We start from the raw sequence: 17292 nt of genomic DNA, 5'->3' as shown, positions 1-17292 counted from the left end.
AAAAAAAAATATATTGTAATTGAACTTTGAATTAGATTTTCTAAAATATTAAAGGAACACTCTTTGATGCTCCTTCCATTTTAAAATAAATGTCTTACTTTGACTTTTACATTATTTACATCATCCGACGAAATAGTCTCAATATATAGTTTTCGTATACCAACTTCTTATAATTCATATATATTAATTTAATATATTATTAGTCAAAATTACACCTTAACCAATATTCCAATTAAATTACTACGAAGATTGAAACAAAGAGAGTACTAGAGTAGTCATATCTATCCCAACAATAGAGGTTTGTTAGCTAGCAGATTGGACCTACTAGTTCAAGCTTTCACCTGGAGCCCCTGTAGTTTGGGCCTAGCAGCCCACAGTAGATTGAAGATTGGCTGGAAATGGATCAAATTGATTGGACTGAAATTATTTTGCATTTGTCCTGTTTTCGGGAAAAAGACCAAAATTTGAACCTTTTTTTTTTTTTTTTTTTTTTTTTTTTTTTTTTTTTTTTTTTTTTTTGTGTGTGTGTGTGAAGAAAATTTGATTTAAAATTTACTAGGAGTAAGAGTAATAAATAAATAAAATGATAACCTCTTCTATCCATTACCAATTTACCATCAAAAGGAGTATGTGTTACAGTGTTAGGGCATGTTCTCTTATAAAATATTCATTTCAGTTCAGTTCAATTCAGCTGCTAATTTCCTTCTCTTATAATTCATTTCAGTTCAGTTTAGTTCAGTTCAATTCAGCTGAGTTCAGTCAATGAGAACAGGCCCTTAGTGTGTTACGTCCACAAATTAGTATGAAGCAGTTATTACTCCAGACTCCACTTACTATATTGATATATTACAAAAAAAAATAATGCAATATTAATTATAATACAGAGTAATAAATTTTTTTTTTTTTTGACAAAGAGTAATAAATTATTATAATAACTACTGTAGTAAAAAACAGAATCAACATTTTTATTAGTAAAAAAAAAAAAAAGGGGGTTTATTAATACTCAGTACAAAACTACAAACTATGAATTGATATTAAAAATAACGATACTTATCATCTATCACAAGTCACAACTAGGCGATATGAGGATAAGGAGAAAAAACAGCTCTTTAAAAGCCAAAAATTCCAAAGAAAACAAACAAAATAAAAAAAATAAAAAAATCTGAATGGAAAAAATTATGAGCGGAGAAGGAAAGAAAGTGTGTGTAACTGGTGCTTCAGGTTACATAGCTTCCTGGATTGTCAAGCTCTTGCTTCAACGAGGTTATATTGTCCATGCAACTGTTCGCAATCAAAGCATTTATCCTTCCCCTTTCTCTGATTTTTTAGTGCGTACTACCTCTTTTCGGAATAATCACTTTTGGTTCATGTAGCCGACCCCATTATGGGATTTAGGCTTTAATTGATTGACTACCTCTGTTTGGATTTAGTTATTATGAGTAAATATAACTAGCTAGGAAAAATTACTTGACAATAATTATTGTATTATTATTAGTAGGATGTACTGTTAAGGTTTTATAGACAGACATTATTTCTGTGAAAATGGGTTTGTTGCTATTACTAGTGTAATGCTATTTTGCCACTTCAGAAAATCGTTGCTATATTATTTTTCACTTTTATTTGCATTCGAATTTAGAGTTTAATAAAACATTAAAGGACTATGATAAAGTGTTGAGAAGTTGATCCTTGTTCATTGGTGTTCAAAATTGCATCAAAAAATAAAAAATATACTAACTTCATTTCATATTTTTTGGAACTTTGAAATATTTTATATCTCACAGATAATACCCCAAAGTCACGCATTTGGTTAGATTATATGAAAGCTGAGTTTCCAAACTATATGTGTATGTTGCTAGTTTTTAATGTTGTTGGAGTTGGACATACAGATGATCCCACGAAAACGGACCATTTGCTTGCATTGGATGGTGCTAAACATAGGCTGCACCTGTTTGAAGCAAACCTCGTCGAGGAAGGTTCCTTTGATTCTGCAATTTATGGATGTGACGGTGTTTTTCATACTGCAACTCCCATTAAATTTATTTCGGAAAACCCTGAGGTTGAAGTTCAACTATAGCCTTTAAACATGTTCTTGTTACTTCCTAATTTCACTGATATAACTCACTTAATTGCTGGTTTTTGTATTGCTAACAAAATATGAATAGTGTTTCGGATGAAAACAATGGGACCTTGTCGAAGGTCCGATGAAGTTGACGAAGTCTGGTCCGGTCCAATGGATGCTGGGCCGAAGGTTTCCTGCACAGCAAACACACGTAAACTGGCCTCGGGGGTGGATCCGAGGAAGACCCCTCCGATGCCGAAGTCAAACAGTGTATTTAGAGAGGAAGCTATGCAAGAGATTTAATGCTTGAGGCTTTTGTGTATATGTCATAAATGGGTGAATTGAAGGCTTATATACCTTTGCATATGAGAAGAGGAGAGTAATTGGGCCCTTAAATAGTCATGGGCTGACCATAGTAATTCGGACCAAAGGACTCCTGGCTGACTTGGCTTGATTGGAGGCTCGGGCCTTGACCTTGGAATATTGGATCATTTAATGACCAGGCCCAATGAGATAATTGGACCCAAATAAATGACTAGGCCCAATTAGATAGATTGGACCCAAACAACTTGCCCCCCAGGCCCGATTTGGAAGGATGACGGGTCGGGTTTGAATCCAATAAGAAATGGAGGGAAGTAAATGATTTAATTAAATCAAAAGATTTAAATTTTTAAACAGTTATTAATTAAATAACTGTAATTTGGATAATTAATAGGAAGTGGAGTGGATAGTGGGCGGTTAATCAAGAGAGAGAGTGTTTAACGGTCAATTAAGGAGGCATTTAAGAGAAATTTGAACTTTTCGACCTTTGGGATTCTCCTTCCTGGAATTACAAGGTCTGATTTGCATTTTCGCCTCATTTCTTCACCAACTTACACTCGAATTCTCGCATAAACCCACTTTCGCTTTGAATAATCTTTAGCGCAATACCCCCGAATCCGAGCTCGACACTCAAATTCGTCACTCCCACCGACTCGACCGGCGCATTTCGGCCTATTTAGAGGTAAATTTCTTCGAGTTCTTTTGATTTTCTTGCCTTTTTTCGAGAGAATTCTTCTTCTCCCTTCTTTCCTTCTTTGAGTTTGGTTATGGCTCGAGAAAGGAGGCGTCAACCAGGTTGACGGGGTCAGGTTAGGGATCCCCGTGACCGCGCCGATGTTTGGAACGGGGAACGAGTCGGGGAAGACCCGGAAAGGGGGATTCCGGCCGTTCCTTTAAACGCCGCGCCGCCTCAGCAGGACGCCGAGGCCGGCGAGGCGGAGCAACCTGAGCAGAGAGAACGGGCTGGGCAGGCCGAAGATTTGCCCCCTATGCTCTGGGACCTGCTTCCTGGGCATGTTGAATGGCAGGACGCCGAGGCCCAGGACGCCATGGTGAGAAATACCCCATACTCGTGGTGGGTTCGGCATGCCGAAACCTACCGGTTCGCCGAGCAAATTGAGTTGCACTACGGCATTTTCGAGGAGGATGGGCATTGGTGCCGAATGGCCTCGCCGACTGACAGGATTCACCGTCCCCCTCCTGGATATATAGGGGTGTACACTCGGCAACTACAGTACGGGCTTCGGTTCCCTTTGGATCCCTTCGTCAGGGATATTTTAATAAAGTACAGGATCTCCCTGTGCCAATTAACACCCGTTAGCATTCGGCGGGTGATGACTTATCTCTGGGTGTGTTGGTTTTTTGCTGTTGAGCCGAATTTGCACTGCTTCCGAAAGATGCATCAGCTAGTGCAAAACCTTCAGAGCATATACGGCCAACATGGGTCTTCAGGCTGGTGGCGAATAGAGAGCCGCCCCCAATATCTGACTATGTGGCCGAACGATTCCTCGGACAAGGATTGGAGAGGTCAATGGGTCTGGGTGAGAGTTCCCGCTGATCCGGAGCATCCCTATTTTTTCGGGGCTCCTCGATACCTCTCCAGGCCTGATCCAAACATGCAGGATTTGGGCCCTGAGGACCCTGATGCCGCTCGTCACCCCATCTACGAGCAAATGAGATTCTTCGGGAAGCAGAATAACCCTGGGGGAGTTGGCCAAATGAGATTTCTCCATGCCAGATGGCTCCCAGATAACCATTACGTCTTCCAAGAGAAGATGTTGGCAGTTGTCGGCCTCAGCCGAAAGTACAGGGATAGTAAGTATGTTAGGCTGGGGCCGAGGACTTTGACTTGTTTGATTTTTTGTTTATCTTTGATGCTTATTCCCTTAGTCTAACCTTCGTCTGTTCTTTTCAGAGCTGAGCGAAGCTACTTCGGGGATTAACTATAACCGGCTTGGGGTGAACGCTGAACGAGTCATTTTAGACCGGGCTCCGGCAATCACAGCTCCGAAGGACCGTCCGCTGCATCTGCACGAAACGGGCCTTCAGATCGAAGTTGCCGCCGATTACACCAAGCAGAAGCCTTGGTGGGAGAAGCGAGATCCCCTCCGGCCTTTATTACCTGAGGAAGCACAGGCTGCTCAGACAGCTGCTGACGTGTCCCGAGCAATCGACTCCCTGGAAGGAGGTGTTGGGACATCTGGTGCTGCTGAGAGGGATATCCCTGCATCTGGAGCTCAGCCGAGGGTTCCGGTAAGTTCCTGACTTGCTCGTTTTTTTTTTTTTTTTTTTTTTTTTTTTTTTTTTTTTTTTTTTACTCACACTTTGCTGCCCCCCCTTTCTGCAGTCTGAGGAAGGGAGCGAAAGAAGAGAAGGGAAAGCGCCTGCTCGTTCTGAGGATCCATCTTCGTCAGAATCTGAAGAAATGGACGAGCAGCCCTTAGCAAAGAGGAGGAGGAGGTTAGCCGTGCTGGGGCCTCGTCAGTTTCAGACGGGGATGAGGCCTACCGGGGGCATCCTCATACGGGAGCCTGATGAAGGCAGACGCTCGCCGAGGGCTCCCCCTCCGCCGGAAGCTCCGCGTCCTCAAACCCCCCCTCCACCTCCCGAAACTCAAGAGATGGAGGTGGACCAAAGAACTCCTGATCCGAAGGGGGGGGGGGTTCTGGGGCGCCCTGCTGAAGATTCTGAGAAGCCAATTGCTGATGGTTTCTCAGATGATATTGATAGGGAGGTTGACGCTCTTCTTCGTCAACCCGATCTGGGGGAGGAAGCAGAGGAGGTCGTCGCTGCTGACCCTGGTGGAGACCAGCTGGACTCCGCCGAAAGGGAAGGTCATGCTGAGCCCGAGAAGGTTCAGGAGGTTTCGTCTTCTTCCTTCCCGTCCTTCTAGACGCTGAACTCTGGAGATTTGGGTTTTTCGGCCCCCCGCATCACAGTCCCAGAACCTGTTTGGGAACGAATTTGGGGCCAGAACCATGAAGGGGCTGCAGGTTACTTCGGCGACCTATCTGGTATGTCGGAGGTAGACCGAGCAAGGGTGTGGTCGCTGAAGGCCACGGCTGGGATGGGAGAATCCAGCCGAAGGGTCCCTGACCCCGCAAGAGACAACCAGCGTTTGCTGATGCAGGTACTTAACCATTTAGTTGTTTTGCTTTGCTTTTATTCAGCTCTTCTCCTCCTTTCTGGATCTTTCTTTTTTATTATTTTATTTATTTTAATTGATGTGCCCCTGCAAACAGGTTGTGCACAATCAGACTCTTACTGTAGAGCTGATTGACACCCTCCAAGACAAGCTGGAGCATGCCTGGGAGGATGCGAAGATTGCCCGGGAGGAGGCGAAGCTTGCTGAGTTGAAACAGCAGGCTGCTGAAGAGAAGCAGCAGCAGGGCGAAGAGTATGAAAAGAGGGCTGCTGAAGCCATTCAAACCTTCTGCTCTGCTATGGAGAAGGAAGTTTTTCCCCCACTAATAGAAGGGGAGAAATTCCTTTAGGAGCACATGGGGGTGGACATCTCCAAATTCAAGGCTGCCATCGAGAGCCGAATCCAAGAGGGAGCTGTTGTACAAGCCGAAGTGCAGCAGAAGTTGGAAGCTCTTGAGGCCAGCAGAATGGCTGCTGAAGAGGCTCAGCAAGCTAGGGATATTCACCTTTCTGCTGCCCAAGCTGCTGCTGAGAGCCAGGACCAGAAGCTGAAGGAGTTGGAAGATCAGCTGAAGGTTAAGGGAGATGAGCTGACCCAGGCCAAGGCCGAGACTTCCAACATCCAGCTGGAGCTTAATGAGCAGAAGGCTTCTTCCTCCAAACTCTCAGAAGAGTTAGAAAAATCTAAAAAGGATTTGGAGGAAAGTCGAAAGAGGTTGGCTGACGCTGAAGCCTTGCTACATAAATGGGTTTAAGGTGGCTCGGAGGTTGGCTCTCCATGCTGAGCCTTCGCTGGATTGGTCCAAGTGTGCGCTTTGGGCTCAGGACCCCGAGGATCCGCACATGCTGTATGCAACTCCTGCTGAGCATGAAATCCTTCAAGCTGAACAAGCCGAGGAGGAAGCTGAGCGGCAGGAGTTGGAGGCTGAACAGCGAGCCGCTGAAGCTCAGGCAAGGGCCCAACCTGCCTCCTCTGTTTCTGGAACCGAGACTGCCCCGGGGCTAGGCCCGGCTGACCAGCCTGATCATCCGACTGAAGCATAGGAAATCGGGCAGTCGTCTTCAGAGTCTTGCGGATCAACATGTGCTTAACTTCAGACCCGCCGCTTTCTGAATCTCTTTTTGCCTTATCTTTTGCTTCAGCTTGCCTTGATGTACAAACAGTTTATTTTTGTTTCTGTACGTATTTCGGCAGCTGTTATTTTCCGCTTGTGGGCGGCTGCCGATATAATCTTTTAGTTTATTTGAACACTTAAATTTGTAGCTCGCTTTCTGAGCATTGCTTTCATTGATCTGATGCTTTTTCTTCGATTGCTTTGTCTTATTTTGAATGCTCTTTACTGTTTCTGAGCTTGAGAAATTTTCGCAAAAATTTGCTAAGTACAAAGCATTCAGCTTGAAGAATTCCGCTGAAGATAAATTTGCGCTGATAGTGCCTCTTGCCCCCCCCCCCCCAGAATGAAGACTCAAGTCTTTGGATTGCTGAGTTGGGTTTTGTTTCTTTAACTTTCAGACGAAGCTGAATAAAAAATTTCCAACAGTTGCTGTTGTCCTTGATTTTCTGTCTATCTTTTAAAAATGGATATCCGAAACATAGGGCCAACTGAAGGCAATGTTTCGGATAATGGCTTTCTGGGATACAAGGCTCAGTTAAGGCAATATCCCAGACTTGTCCATGGACTCATGTCTTTAGAGAACAAGTCTTACTGAAGTTTGACTTCAGCTGAAAGACCAGAGTTCTTTAAAAAGACGAGTTTGTCAGCAATCTGAAACCCAGTTACCCAGAGGCGAAGGTTTCAGACGAGGCTGAATAAAAACCCTTAAAGAGTAGATAGAATAAAGAAAACTTAAAAGAATAAAAAGTTGCAAATACTTATAGAAATGGTGGCTCTGAGGCCTTTCATTAATGATTCAAAATGTACTTACAAAGATTGTTCTGCCCCGAAGGGTTTACACATGATACTTCTTAAGTACATCAGCATTCCAGTGATTTTTCAACTCAGTTCCATCCAACTGCCGAAGTCGGTATGTTCCTGGCTGAAGCTCATCATAGACTTCATAGGGTCCCTCCCAGGCCGCTGAGAGTTTCCCGTGAATTCTGTTTTTCTGCACTGCAGCAGCATTCCGAAGGACGAGGTCTCCAATTTTGAGAGGCCTCGCTTGAACTCTTCGGTTGTAAAATTTGCTAATTCTCTGCTTGTATGCAGCCATTCTGACTCGGGCTGAGTATCTCACTTCATCAAGAAAATCGAGGGATTCTCTCATTAGGTCCTCATTCTCAGCCGAGAAGTGGTGCACTCGCAGGCTCTCTGTGTCGATCTCCACAGGGAGAACTGCTTCGGCGCCATACACCAATTCGAAGGGTGTGTGGCCTGTTGCCTCTTTTTCGGTTGTCCGGAGGGACCAGAGGGTTCCTGGGAGCTCCTCCAGCCACTTGGACTTTTGATCTTCCACCCTCTTTTTGAGGGCGTTCAGGATCTGCTTATTCGCAGCTTCGGCTTGTCCGTTACTTTGCGGATGGCATACCGCTGAATATGCCAGTTTTATGCCGAACTGATCAGTATACCGCTTCAGCGGCAAGTTATCGAACTGCCTCCCATGATCGAAGACAAATACTTTCGGGATGCCGAAACGAGTGATGATATTCTGCCAGATAAACTTTCTGACAGTTTGCTCTGTAATGTTCGAGGTTGCTTCGGCCTCGATCCATTTACTGAAATAGTCGACACCGACTATCAGCCATTTTTTCTGGTATGTAGCATCTGGAAATGGGCCCAGTATATCCAGTCCCCATTGGGCGAATGGGAGCGGTATCAGCACAGGCTGAAGCTCTTGGGCTGGTTGATGGATAACTGGTGCGAATTTTTGACATTTTTCACATTTTCTGACCAGTTCCTTAGCGTCTGAGATCATGGTAGGCCAAAAGTACCCCGCCCTTAATGCTTTGTGGGCCAAGGTTCTTCCCCCGATGTGGTTACCACAGATGCCCAGGTGAATCTCCCGAAGGATGTAATCTGCATCTGTGGGTCCCACGCATTTCAGCAACGGGGCTGAGAAGGACTTCCTCAGCAGCTCCCTGTTGAAGACAATAAACCTTGAGCTGGTTCTCTTCAGCTTGGAGGCCAAAATTCTATTTTCGGGAATTTCTCCCCGAAGCTTGAAAGCTAGGATGGGATCCATCCAGCTGGGTCTGGGTCAGCGCAGCACACTTCAGATGCCTCGTCGACGCTTCTTTCTCGGCGCACTTTCACATATACAGACCTTTTCAGCTCAGTGAGAGTTGAACTGGCAAGTTTGGAGAGTGCGTCGGCTTGAGCATTCTGACCCCTTGGGATCAGCTGAACTTCAAAAGTTCTCAGCTTTGCAATGACTGACTTGATCTTGGCAAGATAGGCTATCATGGAGGGCTCTTTGGCCTCGTAGCTGCCACCGATCTGATGTGCGACTAGCTGAGAGTTTGTTTTCAGGCAGACATGCTCGGCTTCCAGAGAGATGCATAATGCTAAGCCAGCGATCGCTGCCTCATATTCAGCTTCGTTGTTCGAAGCCTTGAAAGAAAATTTTAGTGCATACTCAAAGGATTTGCCTTCGGGAGAGGTTATCACTACCCCTGCCCCCGAACCGTTTATGGTGGAGGATCCATCCGTAAACGCGGTCCAGATTTTCTTTTCATCGTCTAGCGTCTCTTGGTACGAGCATTCGGCCAAGAAGTCCGCTAAAGCCTGAGCCTTGATGGCTGCCCTCGGCTGGTAGCTGATGCTGAATTCGGTAAGCTCGAAAGCCCACTTGGCCAGCCTACCAGATTTTTCAACTTTGCCGAGAACTTTTTCCAGCGGCTGATCAGTTAAGACCACTATCTTATGGCAATCAAAATAGGGCCTCGGCTTCCGAGCAGCTACCACTACTGCAAAGGCGACTTTCTCGAGTAGAGGGTAGCGAGTCTCGGCATCCGTCAGAGTATGACTGACGAATTAGATCGGTTGCTGAATTTTGTTTTCTTCCCTCAGCAACACTGCACTGATGGTGGCTGGGCTGACAGCCACGTACAGATACAAAGATTCTCCCTCTGCTGGGCTAGCCAGTGTTGGGAGTTGGGCCAGATGCTCCCGAAGCTGCTTGAAGGCTTCTTTTTGCTCTTCTTCCCAGACAAGCTCTTTTGTTTTTGGGAGTTTCAGGGCGTTGAAGAAAGGTAACCCCTTGTCCGAAGCTCTGGAAATGAACCTCGAAAGGGCTGCCATTCTTCCGGTGAGCCGCTGAACATCTCGCTTTGTTTTCGGCTCAGGAAGATCGAGCGCTGCTTTGACTTTGGAGGGATTGGCATCAATCCCCCTCTTGCTGACCATGAACCCAAGGAATTTCCCTGACTTCACGCCGAAGACACACTTCTTCGGATTCAGCTGCATTTGGTGCTTTCTTAAGGTGGCGAAGGTTTCAGCCAGGTCCTTAACATGGTCCTCAGATGTTTTGCTTTTGACGATTGAATCGTCAACATAGACTTCCATGTTTCGGCCCTTTTGATCGGCAAAAACTTGATCCACCAGCCTTTGATAGGTTGCCCCCGCATTTTTCAATCCGAAGGGCATCATTTTATAATTGTACACCCCGGCGTTCGTGACGAATGCCGTCTTTGCTCGATCGTCAGGGTGCATGAAGATCTGATGATACCCCGAGAATGCGTCCATGAAACTAAGCAAGGCATGGCCACTTGTCGAGTCAACTAACTGATCGACCCTCAGCAAGGGATAGAAATCCTTCGGACAAGCCTTATTTAGGTCCGTGAAGTCAACGCACATTCTCCAGGTGCCATTGGCCTTCTGAACCATCACCACATTTGCCAGCCATTCTGGATACTGGCAAGGCTCGATGAAGCCTGCGTCCAGCAACTTTTTGACCTCGGCTGCGATGTCTCGGTTCTTATTAATTCCGCTTCTTTTGCTTAATTGGCCGACACGTTGGGTCAACATTAAGCTTATGGGAGATGAGGTTTGGACTTATCCCGGGCATATCAGCTGCCGAGAAAGCAAACACATCTCTGTTGTCCCGAAGGAGTTGAATAAGTTCGCAACGGGTGTTCGAATCGAGGTCCATCCCGATTGTTACACATTTCTCAGAGTCTCTTTCGATCAATTCAACCGTTTCGATCTGCTGGTCCATGTCCATTGCTGATGGGATGGACTCCTCACAATCTGGCCTGCTGTCTATGTCAGCGGGCGTCCCAGACTTCTTCGGCTGGCTCCCTGAGTCTTTCGGCTCAAATGAAGAGCTGGCCCTTTCCTTTTCTGGCCCTTTTTCTCTGGGCACAGAACCTTGGGCCGAAGCACTTAGACCTTTCGGCTTTTTTGTGTTCGACCCTCTTTCTTTTTCTTTCTCCTCATCCTCATCGTCGTCATCTGGGCGACTAGTGGATGACTTGAGGTAGTTGCACCTTCGGGCGTCCTTTTGGCTGCCCTGGATCCTTTCGGGGAAGCCGGCGTCTGAGACGTAAATCATCAGCTGATGATAGGTTGAGACGGCCCCTTGGATCTCGTGAATTATGGGTCTCCCCAAAATCACGTTGTACACTGAAGGAGCGTCAATGACCAAAAATTCAGTCATGACGTTCCTGGCTGCCTCATCGCAGCCGATGGTGACAGGAAGTGTCACCTTCCCGTCTGGATAAGTTGAAGCCCCGTTGAATCCGGATACCGGGTAGGGTACCGGCGTAAGGTGCTTGGGCTTCAGCTTAATTTGATTGTAGGCCTTTCGAAACAGAATGTTTGCTCCGCTGCCACCATCAACAAGAACCTTGCTGACGTCGTGGTTGGCCACCATGGCGATGATCACCAGCGGGTCCTCATGAGGGAATGTTACCCCCCGGCAGTCGACGGCTGTGAACGTCATGTTCGGCACCGGCGATTGAGGAGGCTGAATATCAGCGTTGTTCACCTGGTGGGTCAGAGCCCTAAGGTGCCGTTTGTGTTCCCTCCTAGAGCATATTCCTCCCGAGATAACATTGATTGGAGAGAATTTTCCCTCCGCACTTTTGCTGTTCTTCCGGGGGAAGTCAAGGTCCTGCCGGGAGTCCTTTGCTGACTTCTCGGCCTCTTTTTTCTCGCGGTGATCCGCGATGTATTTTTTCAAGTATCCCTTCCGGACCATGTCCTCGATCTGGTCTTTCAGCTGGATACATTCCTCGGTGTTATGTCCCGGTGATTCATGGAACTCGCACCACTGATTTTTATTTTTTCGCTGATACCACTCTGGGAGTGGTCTCGGCTTTCTGTAACTCTGCTCCTGCTTTGTCACGCTGTAAATTTTGGCGCGTGGAAGAGAGAGTGGAGTGTAGGACTCATATCTGCCTGTGAATGGGGCAGATTTTTCCTTCTTCGGCTCGTTGGCCGAAGATTGCTCCGAGGCTTTCGCCTTTCCTTTCGTCTTCTGGCCTTGGCCTTCGGACGGTTGTTTTTGTTTCCCATTCCCAGATTGGGGTTGGGCTTTTGTTTTATTCCACTCCTCGGCTCGGATGAATTTATCCGAGGCGTTCAGAGCTTCCTCCAAGGTCTGCGGGGTGTGCATGACCATGAAGTCTAGGAACTTCCCGGGCTGAAGGCCATTCTGCATTGCAAAAACAGCTAGCCCTTGGTCCAGCTGAGAGACGCTGGATGACTCGTTGCTGAAACGGGTCAGGTAGTCCCGGAGACTCTCGGTCTCCCCTTGCTGCAGGCCCATGAGCTCAGCAGTGGTTTTCTCTCGGCGGTTTGCCGTGGAGAATTTGCTCTTAAACTTGGTGGTCGTCCCACCCTGTTATAGAGCCCTCCTTTACTCCCTTGGAGATCCACGCTTGCGCGACCCCCTTAAGAGTGGTGGGAAAGTATTTGCACCAGGTCGCTTCGGACCTTGGGCAGAGATGCATGTGCCCCTCGTAGGAGGCGATATGGTCCTTCGGATCCGAAGTCCCATCATATGTGATGTGCGACAGTATTTTAACCGTGGGCACATGCTCTTCCAGAATCCATCGCTCGAATGGGGAACTGGTGGGTAGCATAACGGCCTTGCCTTTGTTCCTGGCCGAAGGGACCGCGCTCCGCCCTCATAGGGAGGTAGGAGTGGTTTTTGTCCCTGGCTGGGAAGTCTGGGCCTCGGCTACAGGGAACGAGAGGCGGCTGTGCACACTCGGCTCCCTGTCGCCGAGTCGGTCGAGTACGCTTCGGCGGGCAGTCTCAGGTTGCTCTCGGCGGGCAGATTCTGGCCGAGAGGCTGAGCTGCTGCTCTTGTGCGTTTCTGGCCGAGAGGTTGAGGATCCTTTGAAAAATTGAGGGTTCTTTTTCCTCTCTTTTTCAGTTCTCCAAGTATCCTCTTCCCACTCTTCCAGCTCCCGGAAGGAGGGAGGCTTCCCCCCATCACGGTCTAGCTTCCTCCGCTGATGCCTGGTATGCGGAGGAGTTCGATCACGAGGTGGAGGAATATTTTGTGCCCTCATTGCCTCCATGAGCACCGCCAGCGCTCTCGCCACTTCCTCCGAACTGGGCCCCATGAAAGGGGTCCTCGGCTGAGTGTGAGAGTGAGAGTGGATGGTCAAATGTTGGCTTTGGGGCACTGATTGAGTCCTATGATCGGACTGACTTCTGTTAGACCGAGGTGGACTCGGTCTATGATGAGAGTTGTGAATTACGGGAGAAAGGGAATCCTCCCTGTATGATCCTCCCCCCGAACTGGCACCCTTGGAAGAGTTCCGGTCCGGTGAGGGTGATGGCGTAGGAGTTTTAGGCCTTTCGCCTGCTCCTTGTCGTAAGCTTTTGTTCTTGCGGTTCTTAGCCATTGCTACTAAGATGATTGCAAGATGATTTTGATTGGCTTAAAGATTTTTGAAAGTCTTCCCCACAGACGGCGCCAAATTGTTTCGGATGAAAACAATGGGACCTTGCCGAAGGTCCGATGAAGTGGACGAAGACTGGTCCGGTCCAATGGATGCTGGGCCGAAGGTTTCCTGCACAGCAAACACACGTAAACTGGCCTCGGGGGTGGATCCGAGGAAGACCCCTCCGATGCCGAAGTCAAACAGTGTATTTAGAGAGGAAGCTATGCAAGAGATTTAATGCTTGAGGCTTTTGTGTATATGTCATAAATGGGTGAATTGAAGGCTTATGTACCTTTGCATATGAGGAGAGGAGAGTAATTGGGCCCTTAAATAGTCATGGGCTGACCATAGTAATTCGGACCAAAGGACTCCTGGCTGACTTGGCTTGATTGGAGGCTCGGGCCTTGACCTTGGAATATTGGATCATTTAATGACCAGGCCCAATGAGATAATTGGACCCAAATAAATGACTAGGCCCAATTAGATAGATTGGACCCAAACAAGTAGTTTTTTTTTTTTTTTTATGAGTACTTGTTACTTTGTTAGTATTGTTCCATTTCCATGTAACACTGATCAGTGTTACATGGTACGCGTTGAGAATGTTCTTTTGCAAGTAAACATGTTGCACAACCTACAATACTTACAAATTACTAGTAATAAGCAGAATTATTTCTATTTCGATTCTGAATATCTGATATTTCAGGCAGAAGTAATTCCTGTAATTTCTTTGTGGTTGTCAGTATTGTTTCATTTGATTAATGAACATGTAATTGTTAATTTGTTACGCGTTGAGAATGTTCTTTAGCAAGAGATTTTGCACTCTCCCTATAGTAGTTACAGATTAAATTAACAAGTCCCTTGTAATTTCTGATATTAATTTCAGGCAGAAGTGATTGATCCTGCTGTGAAAGGAACTCTTAATGTTCTTGCTTCTTGTGCAAAATCTCCGTCTATCAAACGAGTGATCTTAACATCTTCTACTGCAGCAATAGCACACACGGGTACACCTCTTACCAATGAAACCGTAGTTGATGAAACATGGTTTTCTTCTCCTGAGTGCTGCAAAGGCAAAAATGGGGTATGTATGATTCTGTTACACATTATAATTTGCTAGGAACTTATTCTGATGTACTTCTTTAATCGTCATTTACAGGAATGTTATTTACTCTCTAAAACCATAGCCGAGGATGCAGCATGGAAATTCACCAAAGAGAATGGCATTGACATGGTATCAATGAACCCTGCAGCTGTTATCGGCCCAATGTTGCAGCCAACCACAAATATTACTACCTTTTTCTTTGTTTTTAGCTTGATTAATGGTATGATAACTTCTTTACCTTGCTATTTAAGTGTCATTTTTTGAGTTTGTGTTGTAAGAACTTTGATTCAATGTTAGATTGCTTCTAATATTATAGTTGATTCAGGGTCGGAAACATATTCAAATGCTACTTTTGGGTGGGTTCATGTCAAGGATGTTGCTGAAGCACATATTCGAGCCTTTGAGATCCCTACTGCTAATGGGAGGTACATATTGAGCGAAACTGTTGCACATTTTGCAGATTTAGTCAAGTTGTTACGCGAGCTATACCCAAATCTTAAACTCCCTAACAAGTAAGTTCATGTTTTCCTCAAATTTTGTGACTAGTGCTGTCACTTGCTAGGTACAAATATGAGTGAGTTATCGAATTAATTGTCCTATATTGAAAGATAAAGTAAAGAGCTTGCTCGGTTATAATCCAAATAACAAGCACAATTGTTATCCTGAGGTTAATTAGTTTGTGCAATTTGAACCTACATTTCTTGTTTTCAGGTGTGCAGACGATGAGCCACTTGAGGCGACTTACAAAATTTCGAATGAAAAAGTTAAAACCTTAGGGATTGAGTTCATTCCCTTAAAAATCGCGCTCAAGGAGACCGTCGAGTGCTTAAAGGAGAAGTTCAACACTACAACCACAGCTGAGGGTGAATGGTTTTTGCAACAATAAAGGAGTGCCTTTCTTAGTGTTGTTATAATTGATTGTAAAATTGGTAGCTATGATAGTGATATTATCTACTGTAATAATGTGAGATGGGCCTGATTGTTTGAGAATGGTAATTAAATTCAATGATTGAATTTTGGGCCTTAAAACATAAAAGCATACTTGCTAGAATTGCTCTATATGATAATTTTGCTTATACTTTTAGCCAATAAGATGAGTACTAGTATCAAGATCTTAAGCGAGCCCGGGAAAAGGCTAATGCACGAATAAAACGCTAGTAATATGGACAATAATTGAAAAGTTGTAAGTTGTTTATTGTCTTTATAATTAGTTTAAATGACAGTTTCATTACTCCTTATCATCTTTACTTTACTGACATGAGATTCCGTTAAACCTGCTTATACCATTAATGTTACAAGTTTGAATGTCCTCTTTTTGAATTCACGGATTAATAATGTGTAATTGCTCTTGTGGCTTATTGGAACTCCTGAAAAGATTACTCGCAGCTTGTAGTACTTGTGTTAAGATGCCGTGCAACTAAAAAAAAGATAAACAAGAATCTCGTGTTTAGTACTTGGACCTTTATATTGTGGCAGAACTCAACTCTGCAGAGGGAAGAGTTGTAAAATCATTGCAGTTTTTGAAAAAAAAAAAAAAATGTACTAGTATTTTATTTTGTTTGTTTGTTTTTTTTTTTTTTTTTTGGGTGTGTATTTGTTAATCATCGTAATACATTAAAAGCTTCTGTTACTCTGTGAGTTTGAAAGTGCACGCAAACCTACTTGTTTCAGATATCCCCTTTCTTGGCTTTCTACCAGCATTACACGACTCTACGAAAAAATCCACTAATTTTGCCTAACTTTTATTTAATAAAATAAAGGTGTCACATTCATTGTCTATATCACCATAATAAGTGCTTGTCAAAAAATAATTCTGTAATAATAATAATAATAATAATAATAATAATAATAATAATAATAATAATAAAAAAGAAGATTAAGTGCTAAAGGGAGTTATGAGGCATGATGGACCACTACCAGGTAGGGACTCTCATGCCCAATACCTGGGGGTATATTTGTCATTCAACATATATTGGATAGTAACTTCATTAATAGTTACCACATGAGTTGACAGTAATAAAAAGTAGTTTCTCTCTCATACTTTTGGAAAAGATACCACCACTGTTGTCAATCTGTCATTGTCGCTTTCCTCCATTAACACCACCACCAAAACCAAAGAAAACACCATTATCATCATCATCTTCTTCATCAATTACATGATGGTCTAGATTATTGCACCGCCTTACCACCACCACTATCGGATGTCCAATAACAGTATACAAATCAATAGTAATAGTATACAATCAACAATAACAGTTTATTAATTAACAATAACAGTACAAACTTAACCTAAACCAAGTTATAAAACGATAACATTTAAATCAAACCCATGAAATTTCCAAAAAAACAGAAAGCATATAAACCCAGATTCACAGATAAATAAAATAACTTTTTAATTATACTAATCAGCCAATAACAGTATACTAATAAAAATAACAGTATACTAATAAAAAATAACAATATAACAATTAACAATAACTGTGTAAAATCAATAATAGTTATGACTGCCAAATAATTTTCGTCGTCGACTTCAACCCCAAACATCCAAAGCTTAGATGAATAATCATCCTACCTGATTTGTATATTATCTACAAAAGCTTGCAAATTCCATGGAAATAGATCAGAGCTTTGCGCTTAATTTCGTTCCACAAGGGAGCTCAACTTTCCCTCGAGATTTTCGATCAATAGCCACCATATTTGGAATCTCCTCCAGATCTCGGGTGAATAGCCACTAGCTATGATGCCATTTTTGAGAACTCCGTCTAATCCTCTAGTGTTTTTTCATGGAGAAATGGTTTACCCACCTATTTACCCCGATTAAGGTGGATTTCC

The 17292-nt window shown here is 44.5% G+C and overlaps 1 protein-coding gene across 1 annotated transcript; it reads left to right on the top strand.

Moving 5' to 3' along the window:
- Positions 1 to 1139: 1139 nt before the first annotated feature.
- LOC145626268 (phenylacetaldehyde reductase-like) lies at positions 1140 to 15576 on the top strand. The gene is made up of 6 exons (XM_081678698.1): positions 1140 to 1296; positions 1887 to 2056; positions 14245 to 14439; positions 14515 to 14680; positions 14786 to 14972; positions 15172 to 15576. The coding sequence occupies exons 1-6, from the start codon at positions 1167 to 1169 to the stop codon at positions 15344 to 15346; spliced, it is 1023 nt and encodes a 340-aa protein (XP_081534824.1). The 5' UTR covers positions 1140 to 1166; the 3' UTR covers positions 15347 to 15576.
- Positions 15577 to 17292: the final 1716 nt, after the last annotated feature.

This window comes from Chenopodium album, chromosome 4 (genome assembly GCF_948465745.1).
Source record: "Chenopodium album chromosome 4, dcCheAlbu1.1, whole genome shotgun sequence".
NCBI classification, from domain to species: domain Eukaryota; kingdom Viridiplantae; phylum Streptophyta; class Magnoliopsida; order Caryophyllales; family Amaranthaceae; genus Chenopodium; species Chenopodium album.
This window is presented reverse-complemented; position numbering and strand designations above follow the sequence as displayed.